The sequence below is a fragment of the Anas acuta genome, chromosome 12 (genome assembly GCF_963932015.1).
Source record: "Anas acuta chromosome 12, bAnaAcu1.1, whole genome shotgun sequence".
Classification (NCBI taxonomy): Eukaryota; Metazoa; Chordata; class Aves; order Anseriformes; family Anatidae; genus Anas; species Anas acuta.
This window is the reverse complement of record NC_088990.1, coordinates 19,994,719-20,021,586: the sequence shown is the minus strand read 5'-3', so window position 1 is coordinate 20,021,586 and position 26,868 is coordinate 19,994,719. Positions and strand designations below refer to the sequence as shown.

Below are 26,868 nucleotides of genomic sequence, written 5' to 3'. Positions count from 1 at the left end.
CTTCCACGCAGGCTGTACAATCCCACTGGAATGAAGCAGTGATGGCCTTTGGATGCAGGTGGCTTTGGCCCACTGTCTGCTTTAAACTGTCTTGTTTGTACAGCTTTGTACATTCTAGATGTAATGCTGGAAGCGCATCTTGTGGCTTTTTGAAATGCCTCTAAAATAGGTTAATTTTCACAGTCTTGGCAATATTAATTTTGTTACCTGTACAAAAAAACAGAACTGCATTTACTGTTCAGTTACAGACTTTTTGCCTCTTTTTTCAACACTGGCATCCTTACGTGACTTCATTATTTTTCCCATCGTGGTCCAAAGTATCATTGCTATTTAGATAATACCCAATTCGTCTATCTCTTTCATACAAATTTGTCTACAGCAATTTCTGTACTGTCAATGACATCACTGAATAGGCTCAGGAAAAAAAAAAAAAGGAAATTTCTGAAGCTGACAAGGTTTACTGATGCAGAATTTGACTCATTTGTTCTAGAGGTATTTGTATCAAGGCTAAATAATTTCAGAGTACAAAACTGGACAAAAGGTTATGCAGAAAGACAAAGTAGTGTTGTAGTATTATGATTCATTTTTCATGCGAAATTTTTAAGCAAGTCTTTTAACAAGAGGCTTCAAGGAGATAAAAGCCTTGGAAGGCCAAGGGTAAGAATCCTTTTCACTTTCACCATGTGCTAGGAGATATGAATCAGAGGCGGCCATCCCAGCGGCAACAAAAAAGTTGAGTGGCAAACTTGGGTGAGAAGTACTCTCCCTCTGAGAAGACAGATTACTCATGCTGCCCAGATTTCACAACAGTACAGGTGCTAAGATTTAAGACTCTCTGTACTGCTACTTCATCTGATGTGTTGGGTGGCAGTTTTCAGATACCACTGACCACGAGTTAGCTGATGCGAACATGACTGGTTAGGATAATGCAGCAGGAAAAAAAACATGACTATGTTGGAAGCTACAAGACCAAAATTAATCAGAATATCTGACTAAATCAATAGTGGGGGTACTGGCTGCAAAATGCTTTCCTCTTAGGTAACTGGTGGTTCCCCAGGAGCTGTCAGTAATCAGTAGCTCATTTAAGATCTTGAGGAAATCCTGCTTATCTTTATCCCGACCGATAACATTATCCTCTAACAGATATGCTCCACGGAGACACAGCAGTGTGAACCATCTCAGGCAGCCAGTGGTTCTTCAGAGCCCCGAAGCCCAGCCAGACTGCTAACAAATGCTGACAGAAATCCATACTTTAGCATCGGTCTCCTCATAGCACCCATCCCAGGTTGCCCAAGACCCCAAAATGTCTTTGGGTTGTCTTGCTCCCTGATTCAGAAGGGCACTGTTTGATCCCGGAGCTCCTTTCAAACAGCTTCTGAGAGGCATCTTTTCATGGCTGTATTCGGTGACAGGACTGCGGGACACTTCCATTTCGGAATCTCAAACTGGGAGATAAGAGGAGGCTAAATAATACTTTAAGTAGACACAGGACCTAAAGCCTTGGGTAAACTGGACGTAGTATATATTTCAGTTGGGCTTTCTCTGTGAACTTTGGAGTGGGCAGGCCATCCTGTGCAGACGGAAATCCAGGGGTAATGGAAACCAGTGCAGGCTCATACTTTTTCCATGAAGTTCACATATATAGGAATATAATTTTTAAGCATTTGTTACAGGCATATGTAATTCTGGGATGGCAGCCCAAATCTTTTTAGATGTGTACATGACTCTCAGTGATAGGTTCATTTAAAACATTCTTGGCAAACATTTTAGAAAAAATATTCTATTACTGGTTATATGAAATATTTCAAGGGGCAAGGTCATGTCAAAGATGATAATATATATCTTTAATATATGTAGGCCTTTCTGGCATCCAATGGCTTTATAAAAATATTCTTTTTTCTGCTATCTAGACAAGAACATTCTTTTGCATTAGCCCTCTGTGAAGAGATTCTGCAGCCTAACAGCTTAGAAGAGCTTATTATACATTTAGCACATTATTAGGAATTCGTTACCTTTCCACCAGCAGCAAAACTGTGTGCCTGTCTTTATGTATGGTTGTCAACAAGTTTTCCTTCATTATTTTAAGGACAGAGTTCAAATATCCAGGAGGTCCTCCTGGTCCCTTATCCACATGTTGTAAATTCATTTTATAGTGCCATCGTGGAATTCACTAATAACAATATGGATCGTGGCTTGCTTGTTTCAGTGGTCCAGTTTAAATTTTAAATGTATTATTTTTAAATATGTTGAAGACTTGGAGGAATAGTGAAGTTTTATATTTTTAAAATTAGATTTATGAAGAAAGGATGCTCTTTGCAGTGTTGTTTATATCGCTCTTTCTATTCATGCTGAATTTTAGAATTTAGTTATATTGAGTTTGGTTAGAATGTGTTTGTTTTGCCTCCAGAATATGTTAACGTCCCATGCTTAGTCTTAGTATTAATAGCTTATCTTTCTACCAAACTAGTGACAGAAACATAGCAACAAAAGTTACATCTATATGTGTTATACCCAACCTTCTTCAATGTTAACAACACCAAGATAACCATACTTATGTACAAAATTACACATATTTGTATTTAACTGCAAAACAAATTTCCTTTCTGGTAAAAACAAACTTGTAAGCATTACATTTTCGTTTTATTTTTACACGTGCATTTAACCCAAAAGATCTGGAATCTAAGGTGATTTTTTTCAACATGAAATTTTAAATGTAAATCGATGGAATTCTCCCTTTCCTTCTGTCAAACAGAGATAGCTGCCTGTGGTGACCTGGATGACAACTGAGGTGGCTTATTATAATGCAGGGGACTTTGTGACTGTGAGTGTAGTGAGCAGAGATTTGTACTGGCACAGTATAACAGCAGAACTATTCTTTTTCACACACTGCAAAACTTCTATTCAAATTGAAATAGGATATGGCTTGTGTCTTACTCAAAAGAGGTTCAGGGGAAAAAAAAGTCCATTGAAAACAGAAGGAAGGAAAAAGGAACTGAATGAAATTCAGAAAGAAATGAAGAACACAAAGTGAAATTCAGAAACACAGAATGAAATTCAGGAAAGGACTGAATGAAATTCAGAGAGACTTAGAAAATGAAAGGAAAACAATTTTTCTGGGGAAAAAAAAAAAAAGTACTCTGGGTACAGTCCTAAACCCTGAGATTTTGCCATTTGGTTTCAGGAAGCTGTGACTTCCTGCATTACACAAATGCCTCCTTTAAAGCAACGTCAAAAGAAAGCAAAGAAATAAGACAGATCCCTACTCCATCTCCTTACACAATAATAGTTAACTACATGACTATTATTGTTATCTATAACAATATATGTGCTTCTAGATGTAAGCACATCTATAGGAAAAGGTATTAATTGCACAAGGAACTACTTCAGGTGTATTTTGCTGAAATACATTTATTTGCATATTGTTACTTCAGGGGAAAAACAGGAAATTGAGTAGCAATTTACTAGTGTGTTCACTAAAATAAAATTCGAGGATTTCATCTTACTTGGAGTTTACAGCATATGGAACATCATTTTTGCTGTGTCTTCTCTGTGCTTTGCTTCTTATGTCATTAGACTTTTATGAATAAATATAAATTGCCACCGTTTTTATTCACTTAGTATTTATTACTACTTTGTACGAGCCCAAATGACCCAACAAAGTGCATAGTAATGGCAAATAAGTTCATTTTTACTAGCTGTAAAAATGTCCTTTCTATCAGTTTTACAAACAATAGTTGTTTGTTTTTATCATACAAATGCTTTTTCTGCCATAATTGTAAAATAATTACTTTCTTTTCCTATAAACCATAACTCAGATTATTGCACTTTCAAGAAAATATGCGGTTACACTTATTACTCGTTACTGTTCAGTGCACCACTGCCTCAGTGAGTGCCTGTTTATTCTCAGTTACAGAATGCTGTAACTCTAGGGTCAGAGCACTGACCTTAGAAGTGAAATTCAATGATCTTGGAAATCTGCCTTGCATAAGTCACAGACACCCGATTCACTTTTTCCATTCTGAACTATTCTTTTCTTTTGAGGCTTACTTAAATTCTTCCTTACAAATATTCTATGAAAACAGAGCTAAATTATTACTTACCAAGACTGAATTTCTATTACAAAGAACAAAGCAGGCCAAGTTCAAATAAGTGTGAAGCTGAAAGCCAGTAGTAATTAAAATGCAGTATCATAATTGCTGCTGTGCTGTTACTCTTGGATTACTAACCGCATGTTCTATGCCTTAAATATCAGGATAATGGAATAGGAAGGTTGCAAAGTTTAGCTTTCCAAAGTTGTTAAATATATTGTGCATATACCCAGAGCGACGTTAAATTGCCCCAGCATCCCTGGCCTTGAGCAGCATGCTGTGATTCTGCCACCTTCATTACGCCCTTTGAAGAATTCATCTGAAAATTACACTTTCTCAAATTCAGGTAAAGAAGAGCCAACCTATCATCTTTAAGACAGAAGGGAGCTCAGAGTTTCATCAGACCCTCACAGGGATCACCACAACAGTTAGGCTCCCGCTGCAGCCCCCTGGATTACCACCAGGTCACTGACAGCAGCAGAAGGCTTTCATGGCTGATGTGGAGCAGCAGCAGAGGAGGAACAGAGGAGGAACAGTTGAGCTCTGTCACTGGGTTTCAGGTTCTCAGAGGCATCAAAGAATCTTGAAACCTGGGCAAAGCTCCAGTTCCTCTCTGCCCTCTTTTCTCCCTCTGTTCCCTTCCCCATTGACAGCTGTTCCTTCCCCATCCTCTGTGTATTGTGGTCTTGCGTAACTTTGAATCCTGACCCTTCCCACCACCTCCTTTTCCTCTGCCTTCTCTTTCCAATCACTGCTGTCTTCTACAGCTCCTTTCCCCAGAGCTGCCGCATCCAGTCCCTCACCCTGAGCATATTCATACAGCTCCTCACAAAGACAAGCCCTCCACAACCCTGCACCAAACTCCCTGCTGGCCGTGTACTCTTTCTTCTCCTGTACAGCTCCTTTGAAAAGCACCATCAGAACGAGAATGTCCCTGCCTCGGCTGTGGTGTGACAGCAGCTTCTCAGACGAGCAATCATGAAGAGCATCCAGCACTGCCCATGCAGCCCTGAGCCGACCACACCAGGTCTCTGGGTGCTGCTCTGTTGTCATATGTGCTGTCTGCACATGGAGGCAGCCCCGAGGACATGACTAATGCTCACTGCAGGAGGAATCTGGAGATTACTGGAACAAACGGGAGGTACAAGTACAGTGTCTCTAAATTTCCAAGTTCAAGTATATTTCCCTGGAGATTGCAAAGGGCATATATTTCAGGTCCTGTCTTCAAAGTATGGCGGCACTGTAGCTCATAAAAAACAGCTGGAAAAATTTACTTGAGATGGCTAAAACAATGTGTTTTCTCCTAATCTTGTTCTTGGAAACAGCTGAGTCCTTTTTGCTGACACTTTCCAAAAATTCAGCCTGAGGCAGACTCTCAGCATGGGAAATTTCAGTGTAAACTGTGCGAGTTTGGCAAAGTCATGAGCAACTAAAACAAGGCCTTACAAAAGCAAGCAGTGAAAGACATTGGCTACAGGCATTACTGTCAGCAACAGCAGCACTTTCCATGCTTTAGGAGATGAACACCAGTTCTAAATTTTAGCCTTGAAGAACAGGAAGAAAGTGGCAAAACTTAAACAAACCATTTCAGCTTTGGGGGTGAAAAGGCTGCCTTTGTCGATCAAAAAAAAAAAAAAAAAAGATATCATATCTCTAAACCCTAACATTTCTATGTACAGTCTGGTACAGAAACTGGAACAGGAACTCATTAGCGTCTGTTCTAATACTTTGACCTTCTGAAAACGACTCTCATTATCACTACTGCTGAGTATTGATACTGTGCTGGGCACAGCACTACACACAAGATAGATGATCTCTGCAAGAGCAACTCTTTGGGTTTGCCCCAAAGTTCTCTGGTTCAATCATCATTTTCTTCCTTTTCCCTTTTATTGGTTGACTGAAAATGTTAGCATTTAATCACATACGAGCATTTTCCCTTTCTCTTTCTAGCCACAAATAATAGCCCAATCCACTGGAGCTTTTCCATAACTTTGATGAGAACTGGATCAGACCCAACATGAAATGGTTTGGCGAGGAGTGGAAGACCTTGCAGAAAACAGACAGTGGTGAAGAACTGAAACAGCACTGCTTACAGCAATTTAAAAGGGCATGGCCAACTTTTCATATCTAATAATATTTCACAGTAGAACTTTTTTCAATTATGTTTCATTAGCATCATGTAGTAAGAGAACCACTACAACAAAGCAGAAGCAGAAGTGTGACTAATAGTATATGCCTCTATTACAGTAGTCCTCGGATCCTAACTGAGAGCAGCTGCACACACATTCAGTAAGAGAAAGCTTCTGGCCCATCTCAACAAAGAAGACAAGTGAAGGATGGAGGATTATTTTCCTTTCTGGAATTGGACAGATAAGAAAACTTGAGGACAATCACAAGAAGGCTGTGAGAAAACGGGACAGGTCTCAAGTGCTAATTTTGATCCTAGGACATAAAATGATCATTTCTTCCTCTCAGACCTTCTCTCCACTGTGAACACAGACTCATTCTTGTCTCCTTCTGTTATAACCATGTAGCATTGACATTGCTTTTTAACATTTTTTGCCTGAGAAATTAGCCAGCAGTAGCCCTTCTTCTTTCCATCTTTTATTCCTGGACCACTCTAAAAAGGTTTCATAGTGATCTACGTGCGATGGGCGGCTGTCCCAGCCTTGTGTCTTAGCTGCAGTGGGTCAGTCTGAACAACCTCGTTGGCTTCTATGTCAGGATTTCTGGAGCATCTATCTCAAGTAGGAACTAGTCCAAAAGTACATAAAATAAACACTTACAGGCTGCCAATCACTATGGCTACAATTATCAGCCCTAACTCCCTATCCCTCCATTGCTCATTAATAATGAACCCCGTTTGTGGGAATGGTTGATTAACAGCTGATTAACGGCACAAGGATTCCTGAAAGCCACCCGATCCTTTGCATGCTGCTCATGGGAGCGAGCACTCCCAACAGGGACATTCAAACCGAGTACCCACCCCTGACTTGTGTCACAGAGGTGCAGGGCTCAGTGCTCTGGAAGAATTGCTCAGTGACCGCTTTGGGTGTGCTCCTGCCAGGCTGTGAATGTTCTGGCACAGGTTTAGCACAAAACTTGGGTTTTCAGTGAAATTTGAGAGCCATCCCATACAGGCTTTAAACCTTCTTTTTGTACGGCAATTAATGTAGTAAGTTAACAAGCTGAAATGTGGCAGAGGACCAAAACTCTAATGCATGCCATACGTTTGGTTGTTTTTGCCAAGCATTTCCAATCTCTCAAAACCACGATTACAATCAAAACCAAGGCAATTCCCTGTGCAACCAGCCCCCCACCTTGAGCTCGTATTTAATGCTTCCTGTGCTCCAACCACGCTGAATATCCCCCTTAACTCTGGAATTTGTTTTGGCTTGTTTTCTAGCACAATCAAAACCTTATGGTTGTGTTGAGCATATAGAGACCCACAAAGACAACTGATTTTTGTCCTTCAGCAGCTGCTTGGTATTGCTTTTTGGTCTGGAATTCTCCAATAAAACATTAACAACAGAAAAAGAGAAACAGGGACACTAAAAAAAATAATGATGTACTATAGACTGTTCTGGAAGGAGGAAACTTTAAATGCCACCTTCAGCCCATCATGGAATTTTCAAGTCAGTATTAGCTTTGCATGATAAACATAGGAACTGGTAGAAATGTCACTTAACATTTGGTAGAAACATCCTGCTTCCTAAATTTGGAAAAATAAATACTTTCCCACTGGAAGATAAACATCAAAGTACGAAACAGTGACAAAAGCTTGAACAAGACCTGACATCTCCTAATCCTACCAAGAAGCAAATATTCTCAGGTGGTAAATAATGCCAAATGGCACATTGGCATTGGCACTTCCCACATCTAATTATACACAACTGGTTGCACTTCGGAGCTGTCCCAGGACTTAATTTTCAACTATCATGATTACCATAAAATGAATTTGTGGCTATGTATGGTATGGCTACATTATAGTGTTGCTATAACATAAGAAATCATTTAACAAACGTAAATGTAACATAATTACATAAATATTTGCCAAACTGTGAATGAACTTTAGAGCCCAACAACATGCACAAGGTGAAGAATAAGCTTTTCCCCAAGAGATACTCTTCTGTAGTTTCTTATATTTACATATTCTTACATATTTTCAAAATATAAACTATTTATCTTGGGATAATTACTCAGATTTGGAAAACTACTATTAATTCTTAAAAATTAGCATATAGTGTCATATATTGGACATCTGGAAGCATAGGAAACATAGGAAAAATGCTGGTTTAGCCTCATCAGAAGAAAACTCAAGTAGAATAAACAAGCCAGCCTGCAGAATAGCTCTATCATGGACGACACCAGGATTAGCTTTACACAGCTGTAGTGCCAGTCGCGTGGGTGTACACAATTCCACACACCACTTTTGTTTTGTGTCTTTATGTTTGGAGATTGCAGACATGACTACAGTGCAAAATGGCAAAGTCAGTAAATATCAGTAAGGTGAGACCTGACTGAAGGTGTCGGCACAAATATACAGAGGTCTGCAAGCAGTAACTTGTGCTGCTCTAACACAATGGTGCGTAGGAGACTGGGAAAGGGAAACAATTGGTAATAAATCCACACCACAATAAACCATTCTCCTTTCTGTACAGCATGTGCTCGATCCCTTCTGCTACCTGCAGAAACACAGCAATGTTCCTGTATTTCTGCAGGGCTCAGAATCAACCCTATGAATAGGATTGAGCTCAAGTTACAGTGGAGAAAATGGAGGTAAATAAATATGCTGCAGGATAAAATAAAGCAGCCAACAGATCTAGCTGGAAACTGTCTCCTTCGTCTAAACTCATTATTCCAAAGAATGAATGCACAAGGTAAGGATAGTAACAACTCTTGCCCTGCAAATGACATTTTATAACTTCAATAATGACACAGAAGGTAAAAAATGTTGCACTTGACTGTCTTGAAAAACCTGCTTTTCGTTCAGCAGGTCCCATTGAAACAACAGGCAGATAATCAGATGGCCACAAATGGACGCAGGCATCAGGTCCTTCTGGAATGAAGGAGTGGCCTGAGGCAAGCATTTTTATCCACTGTACATAGATGAGGAAATGGTGCTATAGGAACACTGCTTGCTTAAAAGAATGATTGTTCTTGCCCTAAGGTTATCCTACCAACATTTGGGTGATTAGAATAAAGTTTTCCTGTTTTTCTCTTTCTCCTGTAGCTGTAGGGCAATGGGAAACAGAGGATCTGTCTGCATGAATAGTATTACCAGATGTGCGAGTAAACAAGTGGAAAAACACTTTTTTTTTTTTTTTTGTGAATGCATTCCCTGAGCTATTGCTTACAGTAATTTCAGGCAATACTCACTTAGAACAGCACTCTTAGAAGGTACTCGTAGAAGGTACTCTTCCTGCTAACCAGCTCCCCCATCACAGCACCCTTTTGAGGCCAACACTTGCTGTGGGAGCAGTCCCCACGAAGGCGCGAGGCCACCCGTGCTGCCCTTCCCTGCAGCCGCAGCCCCCTGCTGCTCTGCAAGCCGCTGCCTGAACCCAGGCAGCCGTGAGCTCCCAGATCCACAGCAGCCTGACCTAAACCTGCGGCTGGAACCGCAGAGCAGCAGGGCAGGCCACCACGCTACTGACAAAAGCACCATTTCATCTCCTCCAACACCAGCACCACACGTGGCTCACGAGCCTTGCCCCGCACCACCATGGCCTCCTGCCTGGCTGGCTGGGTGGGAGGGCTGGGCAGAAGGGCCCTGAGCGTTCAGGTTGGTCATAACGCAACCCCGACACAAAGGTTGGCCCTACCTTTCTTCTCCCCTGTAAATGGCACAAAGTCTTCCCTGTCCTTGTGCTCAAGTGCTTGCTTCTCCAAGTACGAAAGCAGGCGTTCTCTGTCGAAGGGGCCTGTGGCGGATTTAGTGGTCTGGTCCTTCTGCCGAAATCCGGCTGGAAGCAAGGCGTTCTGTGAAGGTGTGTGGAAGAGAAGGAGGGATGGAAAGGAGATGAGGCAATTTCATAAAGTCTTCCGAATTAAATTTTAGTGTTTTTTTTTTTTTTTCAAGTGGAACTGTTCTTTGCATGTTACTTCACATAACGCTCCTTGGCAACAGCAATAACACATGGTACCTAAATGTAGCCATCGAAACCAGGGGCTTTTCCAGGCTTCTCGTTAGTAACACCTCTTAATACTTTCACAAACCATACCTACAGTCATAACACCAAAGAACAGAGCAAGACCATAGCCCTTTCTGTTACACATACTACAACCATAGAGTTTACAAACCAGGTAAATAGACTCAGCTTTCTCTACATTTTCTCCTCCTCATTTTCTTGTTTTTCCTACTATTTCTCTCTCTCTTGTTTTTTTTTCAAAAATTCCGTTCATACTAATGCAGATGTCCCTTGAACTTCAAAAATGAGTGGAACGCACAGAAAGCAATTGGTGAATGATGTGGATGTCAGCTATGTAGAGTATGCAGGAAGCAAGCAGATGAAGTCCCACTTTAAACACGTATCTGTGTGACTATGTGCTTGCATCTGCCTCCCACAACACAGGGAGATGCATACCGCTTGCACATTTCTGTCCAGGAAACCCCAGGAAGGGATGCAGGTACATAGACTTTGCAGTGCATACGCAGGCCGGACCACACATAGTAAGTCTGATCATGGCAAATACACAGCAAATTCAGAGCGTACGCAGTGAGCTCAGGACATGAGGCATTTCATCTGTGCATGCACAAACATGCCTGGAGCACTACAAATTGCAGCATGTATGCAGCTTGGCCACAAATGAATGTGGCACTTTTTGAGATGCCACATACTTGAAAGCACCAGAAAATGCACTGTAGGAGTGGTAGTAGTGAGGGACGTGGGCAGCATGGAAAGACAGAACAATAAGGCCCGCCCTTAAATTTCCAGGTAAACATGTGCTATAAATCTACAGGCTATAAATACGTTGTTTTCTTCCAGATTTTTTTGTCACCAGAGTAAGTGGGTTTTATCTGCTACTTTACTTGCCAATTTTCAAACTCCTACACCAGTTTGGAAGTTTTTGGGGTAGGCACAGTCAAATTTCCAACAAGATCTGTGACTGTAACCTTGTTATTGTAGGACCGAGTGGTTCTGTGGACAGAGATCTTCAAGCTCTTTGTGACAGTGCTTTCAAATACCCAAATTATCCTTGTTCTCTAGAAAATGAGTTGTGTAGCTGAATCTTATTTTCCTTAATCATGCCTAAATATATTCTCTTCAGCTAAATATATCTGTGATGAATGACATAGGCAACAGATTTCTGAAGTTCAAAAGATTTGATCTTCACAAGCACAAGCACACATTATGTTTGTTTGTTGCTCTGTGCTCAGGAATAGCAGCCATAAAAAGCTTCTCAGCATGCTGCAGTATACAAACATGATTAAAGATTTAGACTGCAGACAGGCTTGTGTCTAAACAGACAAGGGATAGAGAAAGCATGGTGACTCGTACAAAAGCAAGTAGCACATCACAGCAGAAATGAAACCAAAATGTCCCTAGCTGAGCTGCTCACCCTTTAGAGAACGCTGCCACTCCTATAACAGTACGAATCAAAATGCTGCAGTGCGTGGCATTTATAATGAACAGCTTCAGCACTGGAAGCCTTCTGACCCCCACTACTAACCTCAGGATCAAGGTCATCAAGAACATGCTCTAGCTGTTTCAGTTCATCCTCCGAGAGTTTGCTGAGTATTTCGTCTTCATTGATATTCTTGTATTTCTCCAGCTCTTTTCGGAAAGGCAGAGACATGTCTCCCGCTGCACTGCTCAGCTGACGCTTTTCAGGATTTCAACCATGCAGGAGGATGGAGCTTCTTGCGGTTTCACTCACTGTTAACAATAAAGCATTATGAATATCTCCAGTTAGCAGACACAGTCCTGAAGAGCCTGCATGCTGAGAGCCACATTTACACTTTATTAACGAAAACAAAGCAGCAAGATGTTCTGGCTCTGCTGAGGGAGCGTGGGGATGCGCTGGGCTGTGCAGCAGTATCCGAGGGGTGGGAAGGGATGGCACGGTTTGCTCGGGAGCTTCACATGTGCAGTGGCAAACAGAAGCTTTGAGACCTACATAAGAAAAAAACGGAAGCTTATCCTTTTCCACAGAGATAAATGTTTTATTTAATTTGCTTAGAAACAGCAGTATCTACTTGTTCTTTTGGCTAATGGCATGAAAAGCATCAGAGGAAAGAGGCAGAGTCACAGAAAACAGTCCAGCTCTGCCAAATGTTATGCCTGAGGTATCCAATCTTACTACAGCTTTGCTGCAGGCTAAAAGCCTGCATCAAAAGCCACATCATCTTGGCAGGCTTTCTGGTAAATTTTGGCTACTTAAGCAGCTTTAGACTATGGTGGTTTGCAGTGCTGTTTCAGAAACTGTGGCTACCAGTGGTGGTGCTTCTCATCAAAATAGGTCTTGCAGCGGGGCTATGCTACTTAGAGCTCAAAGGATCACTTGTCATTCATGTGGGCACAACAGTTAGTCATTGTCACATTTTTTGTCATACGACAAAGAACTCTGTTTTTACTCCCTTTTTTTTTTTCCTCTCCAGAATCAATTTTAGAGTTAGAATCTGCTGTAAGTAGATGGAGTGAAAGAGAATTAATGCATAACCAGGCACAGCATCAGCTGCAGAGTTTAAATGTGATCCAGGCCCTCCCAAGTCTGCCCAGCTCCTCACCCCAGCACCAGAGCTCTCCCAGTTACATACAGTTTGCTCTGCAGTTTTACAGCTTAGTTTTTGCAGGCACAAATTTCAAAGATATGGAAACCAGCCAACTGGCACTTACATACAGCTTATCTAACAACCAGAATTTCCTTTGGCCAGGTCTTCCTTCAGTTGTCATAAGCTAACAAAATCCATGCAGGTTCTGTCACTCTTCATATGAGCTGGAAGCCTGATCTTTGGTTTTCCTTTTATTCAAAATCCAAACAAAAATGATACATTTACTTACAGATTCACTATTAAAATATTGAATATTGTAGCGTATATCATTATCTTATTTATCATAAGACAGTAGCCTCTAGAAAAGGAAGAGAATAACTCGTAGAATTAGATTTGAAAAATTTGGAATTACATGAATACCACAAGGTATAACGAGCCTTCCCTTGAAATACCCAAACATGATATCCCAGGCACAAGCATTATTTTCCCTATAGAGTCTCCACTTTTGCCTTATTGCTGTTCTACTTATTATCTCTGTTTTCACAGCATGCCACTATTGTCAGGCCATTCCAAACGTCATGGTAGAATTCAACATTCTTTAAATTGTGAGTTTCCTTCTGGAAGTCAGTCAGCTATGATGTTTTTCACTGTTACAGTAGTTGAGAAAAAATCTTATATTATCAAAATTCTATGATATGTGATGAGTGAGCTATATTTTGGGGGAAAAAAAACAGTGAAAAGAGATATTTCTACGTACTTGGTGCTAAATGAGAACGCTAGTTCTACATGCGTTCAATTAATCCGACTTGTTATCAAAACTACTTGTTAAAAAATGAAAGTATTTTAATTAAAAGTGAGCAGTATATTTTTTTTAAACTGTAAAAAATTCAGATGCAGTACAGTACTTGTGTACTAAAGCATCAGGCGCCTTCTCAAAGTTTCTGTGGATAAACTCATTAAACACACAGCGTTTCAGCTAGCAGTCATTAACAGGGCTGAAAAGTTTCTTTGAGGGGATTAGAGCTCCTTAAAACTCTGCTTAATGGTTTAAATGTTTATTTTATTGCAGTTTAATTGCATCCCTGGTAAAGACAGAAATGTAATCCTGAGGTTGGGCTCATTACATGGGAGGGCAGGAGCACACCGAGGATGCCCATTACCAGCAGCTCTCCCCAGGCTCTAGGGAATTGCTCAGGCAAATCGAGGAAAGCAGCTATGAAAGGTTTTTTCCAGCATCAACTAGACCTTGTATGGAATGGCTTCTGTGAAAAGGTTTGCAAAACTGAATCCTGATGCTAATGGCTATTTACTGCAGAGTAGGATTTGTTTCTTACTTCTTTGTGAACTCTTTAAGTGCTTAGCCGCAAAGGGAAGCATGTCAGGAGATGCTTTTCAACGTGTGATGGTTCTCAATACCATAACTGCTTCCTTTTAATCATTAGGGAGAGAAGATACGTGACCACGCGCAGCAAGGTTGCCCAAAGAGCAGTGTAAGCCCTGACACGAGGTGTAGCAGCCCTGACACAAGGTGTAGCAGCCCTGACACGAGGTGTAGCAGCCTGCCTCCTCTCCTGGCACGAAGCACTGTGCTGGAAAACCCTTCTTAGCATCAGTGCTGCATGGGAGAGTTCCAATTCATGCTTTTCTTCCAAGCGTATGTTTGTGACAGAAATTCCTGCGATATTTTCCCTTTCACAACTGAACCTAATTCTTCAGTGACCGAACAAAAGCAAAAGACACCACTTAGGGAGTTTCTTTGACCCCAATCCCTGCAGGTAGCAAAGCTTTTCTGGAGCTTGCCCCTTGCGCTACAGGCCGCTGGCAGCGCTGCTGAAATGCCAGCCATCTCTGTGCGGCCTTCACGCTTCCTGTTGACCCTTCACCACCATCACTTTATCAGAAACCAAGGGAATAAGATAAATCTAACAAGTCAGCATCAATCAGTCTGGAAAGGAAATGCTGCAGTCTTGAGTTGACATACCCTGGAAATTGCACTCTAATGTGGCGATGCTATCTCTGCCTTCCTAATTGGATTCCCTACTGTTAATTTTTTGTATGTAAACAGGGCCATATGCTGTCTGTGCTGCTCCTTAGTGTGCTTTGACTTCTGTGAGTGTGCACACACTGTTTAGTTTTTACAGATTATATCCACTGGGCTTCTTTTGTTATGGTTACTGCATGACACAAACATACTCCAAACTGAAAGAAGCAATTGTAAGCAACCAACAACTCCTAGCCACTGTTATTTTGTGTCTGCAAAAGCAGATTGGGTGTCCCACAAAGAGATGTTCAACCTAGTTGCAGAGGCAATGTGCTGGTGAATGTGGCCCTGCACTAGGGACACTGAGGGAAGCAGAATGAGGGCCATAGGTAAGACTGTGGAAGAGTGAATACAGAGAGCATGAAATAGAGGAGCACAGATTCTGTTTGCTTTTTCCATTTAGTTTCAGTACTGAACAACAGTATACCATGGGCTCAAGTACCCGCTGTCACACTACAAAGCATGCTGCTCGATGCCCAACAGGTGAAGTTGATGCTGACTCGGGATAGCACAAACTTAAGTAGCAGCACTTCTGCTAATTGTGTGCTACTTTTAAATCTCTTTGGAGCACAGATGCTTCACAGAGAGCTTCAAAGACTCCATTGCTGTATTTTTGCCTTTGATTCCTTGTAAGGAAAGAAATACATATTTCTGTTTAATTTGGGGCAGGTTTTTTTTAACCCTTGGCTACCATTGTGAGAATTCAAAATATGTTTTCAAAGACAAAAAAGGTGTCATTACTCAGCCTGCATATGATCATTATTGCTGCATGTAGTCAACACCTGCTGTGATATAACTCCTCTTTACTTTGTTATGCTCTATAAGTAGTTTTTGTTATAATCCTCCCATGCTACTGGAAGGGTTTTCTTGAGTAGCTAGGCTATAGTTTCTGCTGATACCATAATACTGCCATAATTTCCTACTGCTGATACTGCTATTTCTTTTTGAGATGGAATCAGTCCTCTGCTAAGTTAATGTCAGATGGACATTGATGGAGTGTTCCCACGCTCATTTGCTTGGATGCCTTGAGAAGAGTTAGGATGACCTCAACTACGTGACGTTCTGTGGACCAGAAGCTAGAAAGGCTCGTGCTTTTTAAAACACAGGCTGTATACCCAGAAAAACATAGCATCTCAGAGGTCCCATAGTGATTAGAATGCTGTGATACAGATGATGTGAATTCCTAGTTTCTGATAGTGTGTACAAGCTAAGAATAAAGTTACATGGCAACGTGCACTTATTAAGCAAAAAAAGATGTGCTAGATGGGAAATAATCCAAGAGTTATTTTCATTGTTATAGAAAAAATATTTTTTAAATCAAATTTAAGAATTTTTTCTTCTTAATTCTGCAAATCATGGCAACTGTTACTTAGAAAGGAAGTTCTGATGCATGATCTATTTTGAACTATCTCCATATCCACAGTGACGGCTAGTTGTGTTTTGAAAAATATCTCCGAAACTGATCTGTAAATGTGGAAAAATCCTTCACTTTCTTTTGTCTCAAGTGGATAAGCACAAAAGTAAGAAACAGGTAGAATAAATCCTAGGTTAAATTGATACTGGAGCAAATGAATAGGATTAGGGCCATTATGATTAAGAGCAGTGTTTGTGCAACACAAGCAGATGTTCGGTGGAACTCATGCGATTGTTCTGCACCAGCCAGGCAATGGAGTGCTCCCAACAACATGCCTGAATCCAGTGCCAGGCAGATGATCTCTCTGCTGTCCAGGAACTGCTATGAAAAATAAGGCGAGGCTGTTGAAAGCTGAAACTTAAAAATACATGTATTTTGAGAAGTGCTCTGTTATTTGACATATAACTAATGTTTCTTTTTTTATTTTTTACGTAAATGTGAAAAGCAAGAAAGGGAGATGCATACTTGGAGATTGTGGTTTGTGGTACAACGTTTCATTCTGGTTTAGAACTAGGCAATTCCAAAATCTCAGAAGAGCTAGAAAGGGTGCATTAGGTTCAGCATAGCACAGAAGTATGGCAGTGATACACAGAGAAGTATTATGAGACCAAATTTTTTGTGTGTATGGTGAAAATGGTATTAGCTACAGGTCCTGATATAAATAAGAGGTACTACAGAGATGAAATAAACTCATGGAGGTAGAAAATGGAGAAGAAAACCACAGAAAAGGATTTGGTCTTCTACAATCCACCCAACTTTTCTTTTTCCCCAAAAAACCTTCTGAAGAACTCAACATAAGAAGCACTGAGCTGTACATTTTCAGTCACCTTTTCTAATTTGTTCCATCCCTGATCAATTGGTGGATCAAAATGGACAAACTACTAAAGCATTTGTAGAACTGGGCTCTTCAAGAGGGTGTCTCCAGGGCTGGCAGGGGGAACAGACAGAACTGAGGTCAGGGCTGCCCTGGAGAAGTGATTACACAGCCAGACCTCTTCTATTCCCAGATCAGTTAGCCACCATTTGTCAAGCTTCAGCAAAAAATCCTGAAAAATCCTTTGATATTTAAAACAAACTTCACCTGAAGTGGGTTTCTCTGTGCTGTTGTTCAGTAACTGACTTCTGTTCCTGACCACAGTTTTTTAGAAACGCCCTTAACTTCATTTATTGCAGAAAAAAATCTCATCCGCCTGGAAATCCAGGCAGACGGCCGAGCTCACCAGCTGAGGTAGCGCACATTTTACCATCAGACATCAAGTTCAAAGTAAGCACTAAAAATTTTCCATGTCTAGCCCAAGACTACAAAAGAGTTTTGTTGGTTTATTTGCTTGCTTCCCTAAGTTAGAATCAGTATCTACCAATACAGTTTCTAGGTTTGCAAATCCTGGTCCATAAAGCATTATTTTCATTTTATCCTGATTTACTACTAGATAAACATGCGAGGTGATTAGATACCCATTTGATACTAAAATTACCACCAAATGCTAGTAGTGTGTTAGCAAAGATGCATTTCTTCTAAAAAATGATGTGTGGTTCCTGGTTTTATCTTTGGCAAATTGTCTCATTACATTTTTATTTGTGTGTTTAAAACCTGTTTGGCAGAAAATGTCACTTTATGTAAATGCTTTTTCTCCCCAGGGCTAATCTAGGGCTAGTTCACATTCTGTTCCTAGCAACCGGTTTAGTCCCATAAAGAGCCTGGTAAATAATTAACAATTATGTTGTCCTAATACTAGAGTAGGCCTGAACCTTTAGGATGATCATTCAGTGATCAAAAACTCCATCTCATAATTGGATGAGCCGTTCTGAACCTTGATTATGCTTATGCCTCTCTGTAGTTTACGCTGCACTTAGCTTCTTTACTGAGGGACTGACAACTCCTCTTCAAATATAACATGAGACAGTTTGCTTTAATTGGAGTTTGATCATGCCCTTTATAAGAAAATAACCATCATGTAAATTGCAAAATTATCCATGTGACAGTATGGTTATTTACAGAAGATACAAAGGGATGCAGTCCCTTTGATTCAGATAATGTGAGAGGCTTTTCACTGGCAATAAAAGAAAGATGAAACACGAACGCTTCTCCTACTTCAATGCAGAATAAAGTTATTATATAAGTAATTTCTAATTGTTTCTAAAATAACATTAGTGATACTATTCATAACCGTTCAAAACACCAAAGTAAGTCCTGGGAAGAAACTAGTTTTCTTTACAATGGCTGATGAGTTTATAACCTGTCTCTAGATGACATTATATTTATAACCACTAGAATTGTTTCCATATAAAAAATTATAATGACTAATTAGGCACTGACCATATGATAGTCCATGGACCACAAGCAAGTCTTACTAAAATACAGCAACCTTCAAATCACTCAGTTCCTGCCTACAGGAGGACAGGACAACCGTAAGCTCTCCAGATACGGGTGAGATTGCTGACAGAACTTGAGCGTGGTGCTCAGGCACTCCAGTGCTGTGTTAGTGTGAGATATGGGACAGGACAGAAGAGACCTGTCCGTGTGTTGTCCTGTCTTCTCCTCAGAGCTTCTCCGCTGTGGTCTGACAGGGGTGAAGCTTTGGTGATGAAATAACAAAGCCATCATCTTCTATTTCTGCTCATTGCGACTGGTAACTGCAGAGCTGGAACGGAGGCTTCTTGCATCTTTAGAACTTGAGAGGTCGTTCAGGAAATCCACGCACGGTGGTGCAGAGGCTGCAGCACTGCCTGGGCTGACTGATGGCTACCCCCATCAGCATTCAAACAAAAGGCAGAACTGAGATCTCAACTTCCCTTCACCAGGCATTATATCCAGCAGCTGTTTGACTAGAATGGAGCCCCAGGAAAAAATAAATTCAATTCCTTAGTGGAATTACTTCCTAAAACGCAGTCTGGTAAGCTTTCACTGGATATCTGTGTTTCATTTTAACTACCCCTCATTGTTTTTACACAACTTTTTTTTTATATATATAAAACCATAACAATATTAGTTTTTCTAAAATTAAAAACATAAAATAGTTACTTGTCTGAAACTAAGGGTGGTGTAAAGCACTAGCCTGAAAATCCGGGAGAGCAAAATCTTTTTATACAAATGAAATGGACTATGAAGTGGCAGCTCCACCCAAAATTTGTCATCTGTGAGCTTCAGCTCTGATGTGACCAGAAACGCCTTGCTGCTGAGCTGTCCAAGTGACTGCTGAGTGCTGGTCACAGGGATCAGATTTAATATCACTGTATTACTGCCAGCAGTGATGCTGGTCTGTTCTACGTGACAGTGTAAGGACCTGTGTGACAGCAACTGCAAGGAAGCAGCCTCATTTTCTCCTGTGGGGCACGGATGCGATTTTTACTTCTTTCAATACCTTCCAGACTCTGCAGGTCTGATCCTGCCATAGAAGGTGCTGATTTACCTTAGAATAAGTGTTTGTACCTCCTCGGAGCACAGATGTTCCCAGCCCTGTGACACAGCAGCCCGCGGCTCTGCGGTCCCCAGACGAACACGGATGAGTCAGTTCCTGGATCATGCACATTACAGTAACCACTGGGATGTTTAGACAGAAGTGTCTGCATCCAGTTAGGTCTCCCCAGTTTGTGCTGTGTGAAGAATTGTCATTCTCGTTGTCAGCACATCTACCATGAATGCAAAGCCAAGCACACGCTGGGGCAGGAATTATCCCCAACATGTGAAAAGGCATCAAGGGGATGCCAAAGGCCAGCTTCTGGTATCCTCACTGACTGCACACGTTTTTCTGGAACCAGCTCTTGTGACACCTTAAACACCATCAACCACACAAAAACCTCTCCATTTCACTGTCCCGTCAGATAAAAGAAATACCTTGTTTGAGGTCAAATGGAAAGTCTGTGGAATGACAAAGAGTTGAACAGTCTTCCAGGTATCATACATTGGGCACCGTTTCCTTTCTCTACCTGTCCCTTCTTCCATGGACAGTCTCGTTCCTGTAAGTGGATCTTTAAATGAATGATACATGCCAGGTGAAAGAGTCTCAGAGAGATCCAAAGGCTGGGTTAAGAGCGCACACTGCTGATCACAGGACAAATCATTGATCATTTCTAAAAAAACTCTTCTTGCATCCTTCCTAAGCTGTTTTTAGTTCTTACTGTGTGCAAAGGACTCGTAACTATTTTTTTTTTCCTTGTAGCTGTAAACCAATAATGGAAACCATCTATGGTGTGCATGTCCTGATAGCTGAAACAAATAGAAGGAAACATACCTGGAAATACGCTTTCTGTTTTTAGAATAAAACAGATCAGACCAGTCCTGGAAAAGACAACATTACTGTTTGTTTTCACATGTTGGGAACATCAGCAGGAAAAAAGGATGCTGGCTAATACTAAGAGAAGTATTGTTCCACCTGTGCTGACAACAGATAGCGAATAGGGTGCTACTTTTCTATCAGTTCCCTTCTCAGATGCTCCTATTTTAGGACAGCAGCTGGACCTTCAGACCCACCTGTTCCTTGAAATAATCTTAACAAAGAAGAATTTTAAAAGTAAGTATACAGATTTTTGTACCATCAAATAGTGATGATCAAATCCCACTGTTAAACAGAAACCACTGCTACACCTGCATGTTACATTCGATAGATAGAAAGTATGCATTCACCCCGCTATGAACCTGACACGTGCAAGTACATGTGGCTACAGGATGCCGCCTGATGCCTCTTAATGCTAAACCCTGCAGAGCTACCACAGCCTCAGTCAAAAGGGTACCCAGCCACGGGAAAACATCAAACTATGAGATTCGATCAGGAAAAAAACTACAAAAGCTTCAAAAAAACTAGAGCTGATCAATAACAGCCAGAATGCACAAACATTGCTTGCTAGAAGTTGTAAAACAGTGGAAATAAAAAATAATAGTTTGGGAAGGGAAGAAAAGTTACGCAACAAAAGAGCAAAGGGCACCATTTTGAACAAAATTATTTAGATTGTCAAGATGAGAGAAGCTGTTGGCTAAGTTTGGACAAATCCAGCCAGGCTAAATGAATGGGAGAAAAGCTACATGTGGGACTTATGGCAGCAGAGTCACTAAATGCCTCACATAACCTTACTCCTTTTCCACCTAATGGCAAACATTTAAATTCCTGTATATTTTGTGGCAGTTCAGAGAGCTGCATTGCACACAGCACCACAGCAAAGGCAGTCTGTTAGCTAGCAAGTGGGCGCAGAATAATACCGAAAAGATGATAAGGTCTTCAGAACAGCAATACATGCATACAAGCTCTACACATCCCTGAATTTGAGTTAATTTCTCTAATAATGGTATATCCCTCGCAAGGACTGAGCAGAGGCGATATTAAGGCCAGTTGGTCCCAGGTGTTTCTTTCCTATTACACGTTCCTACCTGCAGGGCAGAACAGAGGGGGTTCAAGGGCAATTTCTGGGAATACTCAGCCCAAGAGCAGCTTGCGTGTGATGGGGAAGTGACAAGGCTGCACCTTCGTATTCCAAGCACACAACCCGGTGACTGCCTCTGCCAAACGTTTTCAGCAGCAGAGATGTACGCAGTGCATCGTTCATGGTAGCCAAATACCTTGCTTCCAATTATTTCTAAGTGGTATTTGATATTGTTACCTTTCTGAATTTGTTCCATCCCTAACGGTGTTGCAGTGTTTTCTCATAGGTTTATTATTCCTACTCACAGGGCAGTCACACGCATCCATCCATCCATTTATGCTCCATTGCTGCGCTCCTCAGATTTCTCTCCACATTTCCCATTGCTCAACGACTGCCTTTTATTTTTTTTCCCCCCTGGCGAGAGGAATTCCCCCCAGGCTCCCACCCGAGCCAAGCCCGGTGGATGAGCGGAGGGGCTCCCGGCGGTCCCGCAGCGGGGCTGCCCAGGCGGGGCCGTGCGGGATGCGCCCACCCCGGCTCTGACACACAAAAGACCCGGGCGGGCGAGCAGAAGCTCGCCTTCTCGCCCTATTTCATCGCATCGCTCGCCGGGGATGCTCCGGTGCCGCCGCCCCCGGTGCCGCCGCCCCCGGTGCCAGCCCCCGCGCGGTGCCGGTGCCGGTGCCGCCGCCGCCCCGCTCCGCCCCGAGCCCCGCCGCCCGCCGCCCGCCGCCGCCTTACCCCGGCCGTCGCCGCCTCCGCGCCCCTCCGCGCCCGGCGCCGGCGGCAGGTGGGTGCCCGGCGCGGCGGCTGCGCAGCGCGGCCCCGGCCCTGCCGGGCACGCCGGGACTCGTAGTCCGGCCCTGCCGGGGTGCCCCGGCTCCCCCCCGGTGGGTCCCTCCCGGCCCACGCACCCGCCCCGGCCGCGCCTTTCTGCCCCCGCGCTGAGGAGGGGGTCCCGCCCGAGCCTCCTCCCGAGCGCAGGTGTCCCCCAGCCTCTGCCCCCCGTCCTGAGGTTCCACAGCCATGGATGTGCCCTGCTGGGTGCCCTGCCCGGTGCCCTGCCCCTCACACCGCCATGCGCGCCCAGGGGAGCTCCCTGCAGGTCAGCTCCCTGCGTGTGGACGCGAGGCCCCGGAGCTGCACCGGGTGGCTCTGGTAGCACAGGTAGGCACCAGGCCCTCATCAGCCCAGCCTGCCCCTCACACGTGCCCTCCGTGACCAGCCACACGGGCCCTGCCACAGAAATCCGCCAGCACCAGCCCCACACGGCCACACCTCGCTTCAGGGAGCCCGTTCTGGAGCAGAGGCTCCAGAAGCCCAAAGCCTGCCGGGCTGCGGCCAGGCTGCAGGGCACGGCTGGAGGATGAGGACGATGATGACGAGGATGATGACAACAACTCCTCAGTATCTCCTCCATCTCCCTGAGGGTTCAGAGAGGTGTCTCTGGGTTTCACCCACAGGCCAAAAGGGCAGGAGCACTTGGTGCTCCTCTCCGTTCAAGAAGGACATTGCACGGCTCTGGCACCTCCTCACAGCCTGGTGCCTCTCTGAGGACAGCTCCAGCCGTATCGTCCTGCAGTGTGGTTTTGGTGTTAGGGTGAGGTGAGAACCTCGTGGAGAACACGTTCATCTTCACACAGCATATAGGAAGAGACCGTTCCGATGCTTTTCTTCTCTTCCTTTAATTAGTTTTGACATTCTAATTTATGTTTGGGCTTTGATGCTATACCAGTTAACCAGTGGTTGAGTTCGGGTATGATATATAATACGATTTGAGTGTACCTCCTGTAATCAAGTACGTCCCTAATCTAATTTAACAGATTGCCTTTGCAGGACACTATGTTTTAGCTGAAGTGAGCCACTTGGTTCTGAGCATTACATGATGAGTCATGAGCAACAGAAAAGCTATTCCCGTGATTAAAATGTCTTTAAGTTTCATGAAGTGTTGGCAGGAAAATGAGACATTCTCTTGTTAAGAAGCAGATGCTGCACTGGAGCTGAATTTTCCTATTAAAAAAAAAAAATACAGCTAAGAAATGTAATGCCTGCAGCTTCACTCCATACCCTGCCAAACACAAACACCTCGGGCACCTGTGTGGGCGTGCAGCAGGCAGCGTGTCGCAGGCTCTGCACGTTGTCTTGGGCAGCTCGCCACTGCTAGCCGGGAAGGCACCTGTATCCCCAGTGCAGTGCAGAACACGCAGCGGCTCTGAAGGTGTGGTTATCTATGAAACAGATCCATTTAGTCTTTCTTCGCCCTCTCTCCTTACGCTGCAGCCTTCAGATAAAATAGGGCTTGTGTCCATGGCTTTGCCTGGCTCTCCTCAGTACCAGGACTGACAGGGAACCGTCAAGGAAGTGCTTTGGAATCTGCTGCTCTGTAACCTGGTGCTTCAGGCTGGATGGATCTGTTGGTTTGGGTTTGGGTGCAAGCTTCACAGCGAACGTGGTCAAAGTCAGACATGAGACAGGGAAATGCAGCTTCATTAGTTAACATGGATTAGTTAACATCTTGGGGGATTTAATCTTGGCCTGTAGAATCAGGGGTTGAATGAGTTACTCAGATTATTATTATACAAATACTGGTAAAGGGAAACGTACAATATCAACAAAGAACAAAAGTTAACTTTGAGGTGTTTGCTTTTTGATAAAGCTCTGTGAGTTTTTTTACTCTATTTTCCTGTCACATCTTACAACGTATTTGTTAAGTTGAAACTCTCCTCTTGGTTGAAGCCAATGGGAAGGACCCCTCCCATGCTAACTTTTCCTTTTGTATTTGCCTTGTATCAGCTGACAAATTCACTTCCTATTACTTTCTGTTAGAAATCTAACAGTGTAAGACAACCGCAGGGAGCGTAGGGCTTGGCTGGATTGAATTCTTCTCTTCTTTGGCTGTGCGTTCTTCTGTCTTTCTTCCTTTTATCTTATGCATAGAGTTTGCAATTGAAAAATAAGTAACATGATCAGTCTTTGGCTAAGAAAAGATACAGGTTAGCTGTATGAATGAGACATACAGACAAAAAAATGCAAAATAGTCTTATCCCTGATAGGATTCTTTGCATAGCACTGTGCCTGCCTAGGCCTCCTTGAAATTGGCTGGTTGGAAGAAGAGCAGTGGTGGAGTTAGCACTGTAAGGATACAACACCCATGGGGAGAACTGCTCTAGAACAATTTTTGCTCCACTCTGGGGGGCACCTTCAAGAGCCAGCAGTGCTGTGGGTCCCAAAACAAAGTATTGCCTGGCTCTGCCTCCTCTTTGGCCAGTTTGGTCCGGAGCCATGGCATAGTGCGTGCGGTGCAGAGGTTGGGCGTTTTTCCAGCACTGCCTAAACCAAGCTTACTACCAGCAGCTCACATTGGTGTAAATTTTAACTGGGGCATCCAAAAGCAACTCTCATTTCACTGAACTGTTTGCAGCCTAAATGTGGTCAGTTGCTTTAAATCGTATTTTTTAATATAAAAGCAGAGGGGCAGTTGTGATCTTTTCATCTGATAGCTTTAAAACACAGCTTGTAAGCCTTTGCTTAATTAATTCCTGCTTGAACTGGGGTACATCTTTTAGACAAACATCTGGTCCTGATTACTGTGTTGTGCTTGTTTTTGTTCTCTTCACTGAAAGACCAGCTGTTGATTGAATTCAGTGACCTGTATTTAAAAACTCTCGATTCAATGACTGATCAGCAAGTCTCAGACCCAGGCTAAAGCTAAAATTTGACTCTTGTTTTCATATAAAATTACTGAGTGGTGGTGACATTTCCTGAAAGGGTGTTCAGACAGAAACAACAGGCAATGTGGTCAGCCCCAGTCCGTAAGAGCCTGGTGGTTTGGGCCATAAAGCGCTGGCCAGCAGCATGGCGAGTGGTTGGACTGTAATAGGCTTTAGTTGGACTGTTTTCTAAGGCAGAGTACAGCATACATTAAATAACACTAACTGAAACTCAGCTGATGTTTCAGCCACCCAGTCTTGTTTCTGTGAACCCTTCTAGATCCACACATACCACAAATCTCAGAGAAATGCATTTGGGCGCTGTACTTGCTGTGGTAGTGATAGTGATAGTAAATACCTCATCTGTACTGAATAATTTGCAGTGGAACATCTCAAATGGAATCACTTTTTCCATTTTGCGGGTGTGGAAAGCGAGATACAGAACAGATGCTTTTGTCAGCCTGGGGCCCACTTGGTGGCATGCTACAGGGCCAGGAAAACAAGCCTCAAGCCTTGAGACTCCAAAAAGCTGCAAGGCGAGAGGAATCGCCTGAGGGCATGACAAGGGCTGCGTCTCAAGAACCAGCGCAAAACTGCGGCCTTTCCTACCACTGGAAGGAACATGATTTTTTCACTCATAATTTGTTTCAGTCTGAGCTGGGCCACTCTCATAAAGATTATCTAGGAGAGAGGGTCCAGGTGTTGCTTTTCATTTTTACGTAGTCTACAGACAGTATCCTTCCTGTCTATATCCCGTGTCAGTTCCCAGGCAGGGAAGTATTTACGTGCCGGGCCATATATATTGAATCCGTGTTCTTCATTTGTACCACATCAGCACTGGAGTAAGTAAATATATTATGATTTAATCAGTTTAGGATTACGTCTGAGGCTTTGCATATCCCTTTTCCTGCCAGGCGTAGCACAGCTCAGTGAATGATGGGGATGGTGTGCGCTGGCTCTGCTCCTGGCTCGCCTTGTATCATTTCAGCACTCCTGGAAGTTCTGCTGTTGTCCAGGTCTTCTCTGTCCTTTGAGGTTTTGTATTTGCTACACTTCTCTCACCCATGTGTAATGTCTCAAATTATATCTCAGCCTTTGAAAAATAAATCTCTCCACTAATCCTTTTGAGAACATTCTGTTTGCCCTGATACCCACATCGGCCTGTCAGCTTGGAAAACGCCAGCCTTCCTACGGCAGAGGGATTATGAATCTATCGCTACGCGTTTACAGAAGTGCTCTTGTGCTTACAGAAGTGTCTTCATTCATCCTTCATCTGCGTGCCAGAGCAGCTCTACTTTTTTTGGGTCTCTTGCCTCCGGCGCAGGCTGGCACGGTGGTCACAGAGCCCAGCCCCGGCACTGCTGGGTGCGCCCAGACTCGTCCTCTGCCCTCTGCGTGTGCTGGCAGTGGAGCACCCGGAGGTGCTTCAGCCCCACGCGTTGGACTGGTCCACTGCAAGCTTCCGCAGCTTCTTTTGATGCAGTTCACTGGAAAATCCCTGGGTGAGGCTGTCTCTAACCAGGTTCCTAAGAGCCTCGCTAATG

At 43.0% G+C, this 26,868-nt stretch overlaps 1 protein-coding gene across 3 annotated transcripts in view; it reads right to left on the bottom strand.

The window, feature by feature from the left end:
- TMOD2 (tropomodulin 2) overlaps window positions 1-22,507 on the bottom strand; it is a 34,942-nt gene extending 12,435 nt beyond the window's left edge. Inside the window, exons 1-3 of one of the 3 annotated variants that reach the window (XM_068696353.1) lie at window positions 22,356-22,507; window positions 11,763-11,968; window positions 9,914-10,070 (exon numbers count right to left, since the gene is read on the bottom strand). In XM_068696353.1, coding sequence (XP_068552454.1) covers window positions 9,914-10,070; window positions 11,763-11,888 — 283 coding nt within the window. In that variant the 5' untranslated portion in view covers window positions 11,889-11,968; window positions 22,356-22,507. Of the gene's footprint in view, window positions 1-9,913; window positions 10,071-11,762; window positions 12,206-21,919; window positions 22,253-22,355 lie in introns of those variants that run through there. The other 2 variants (XM_068696355.1, XM_068696354.1) reach the window with 2 other exon arrangements.
- Between the last annotated feature and the right edge of the window lie 4,361 nt (window positions 22,508-26,868).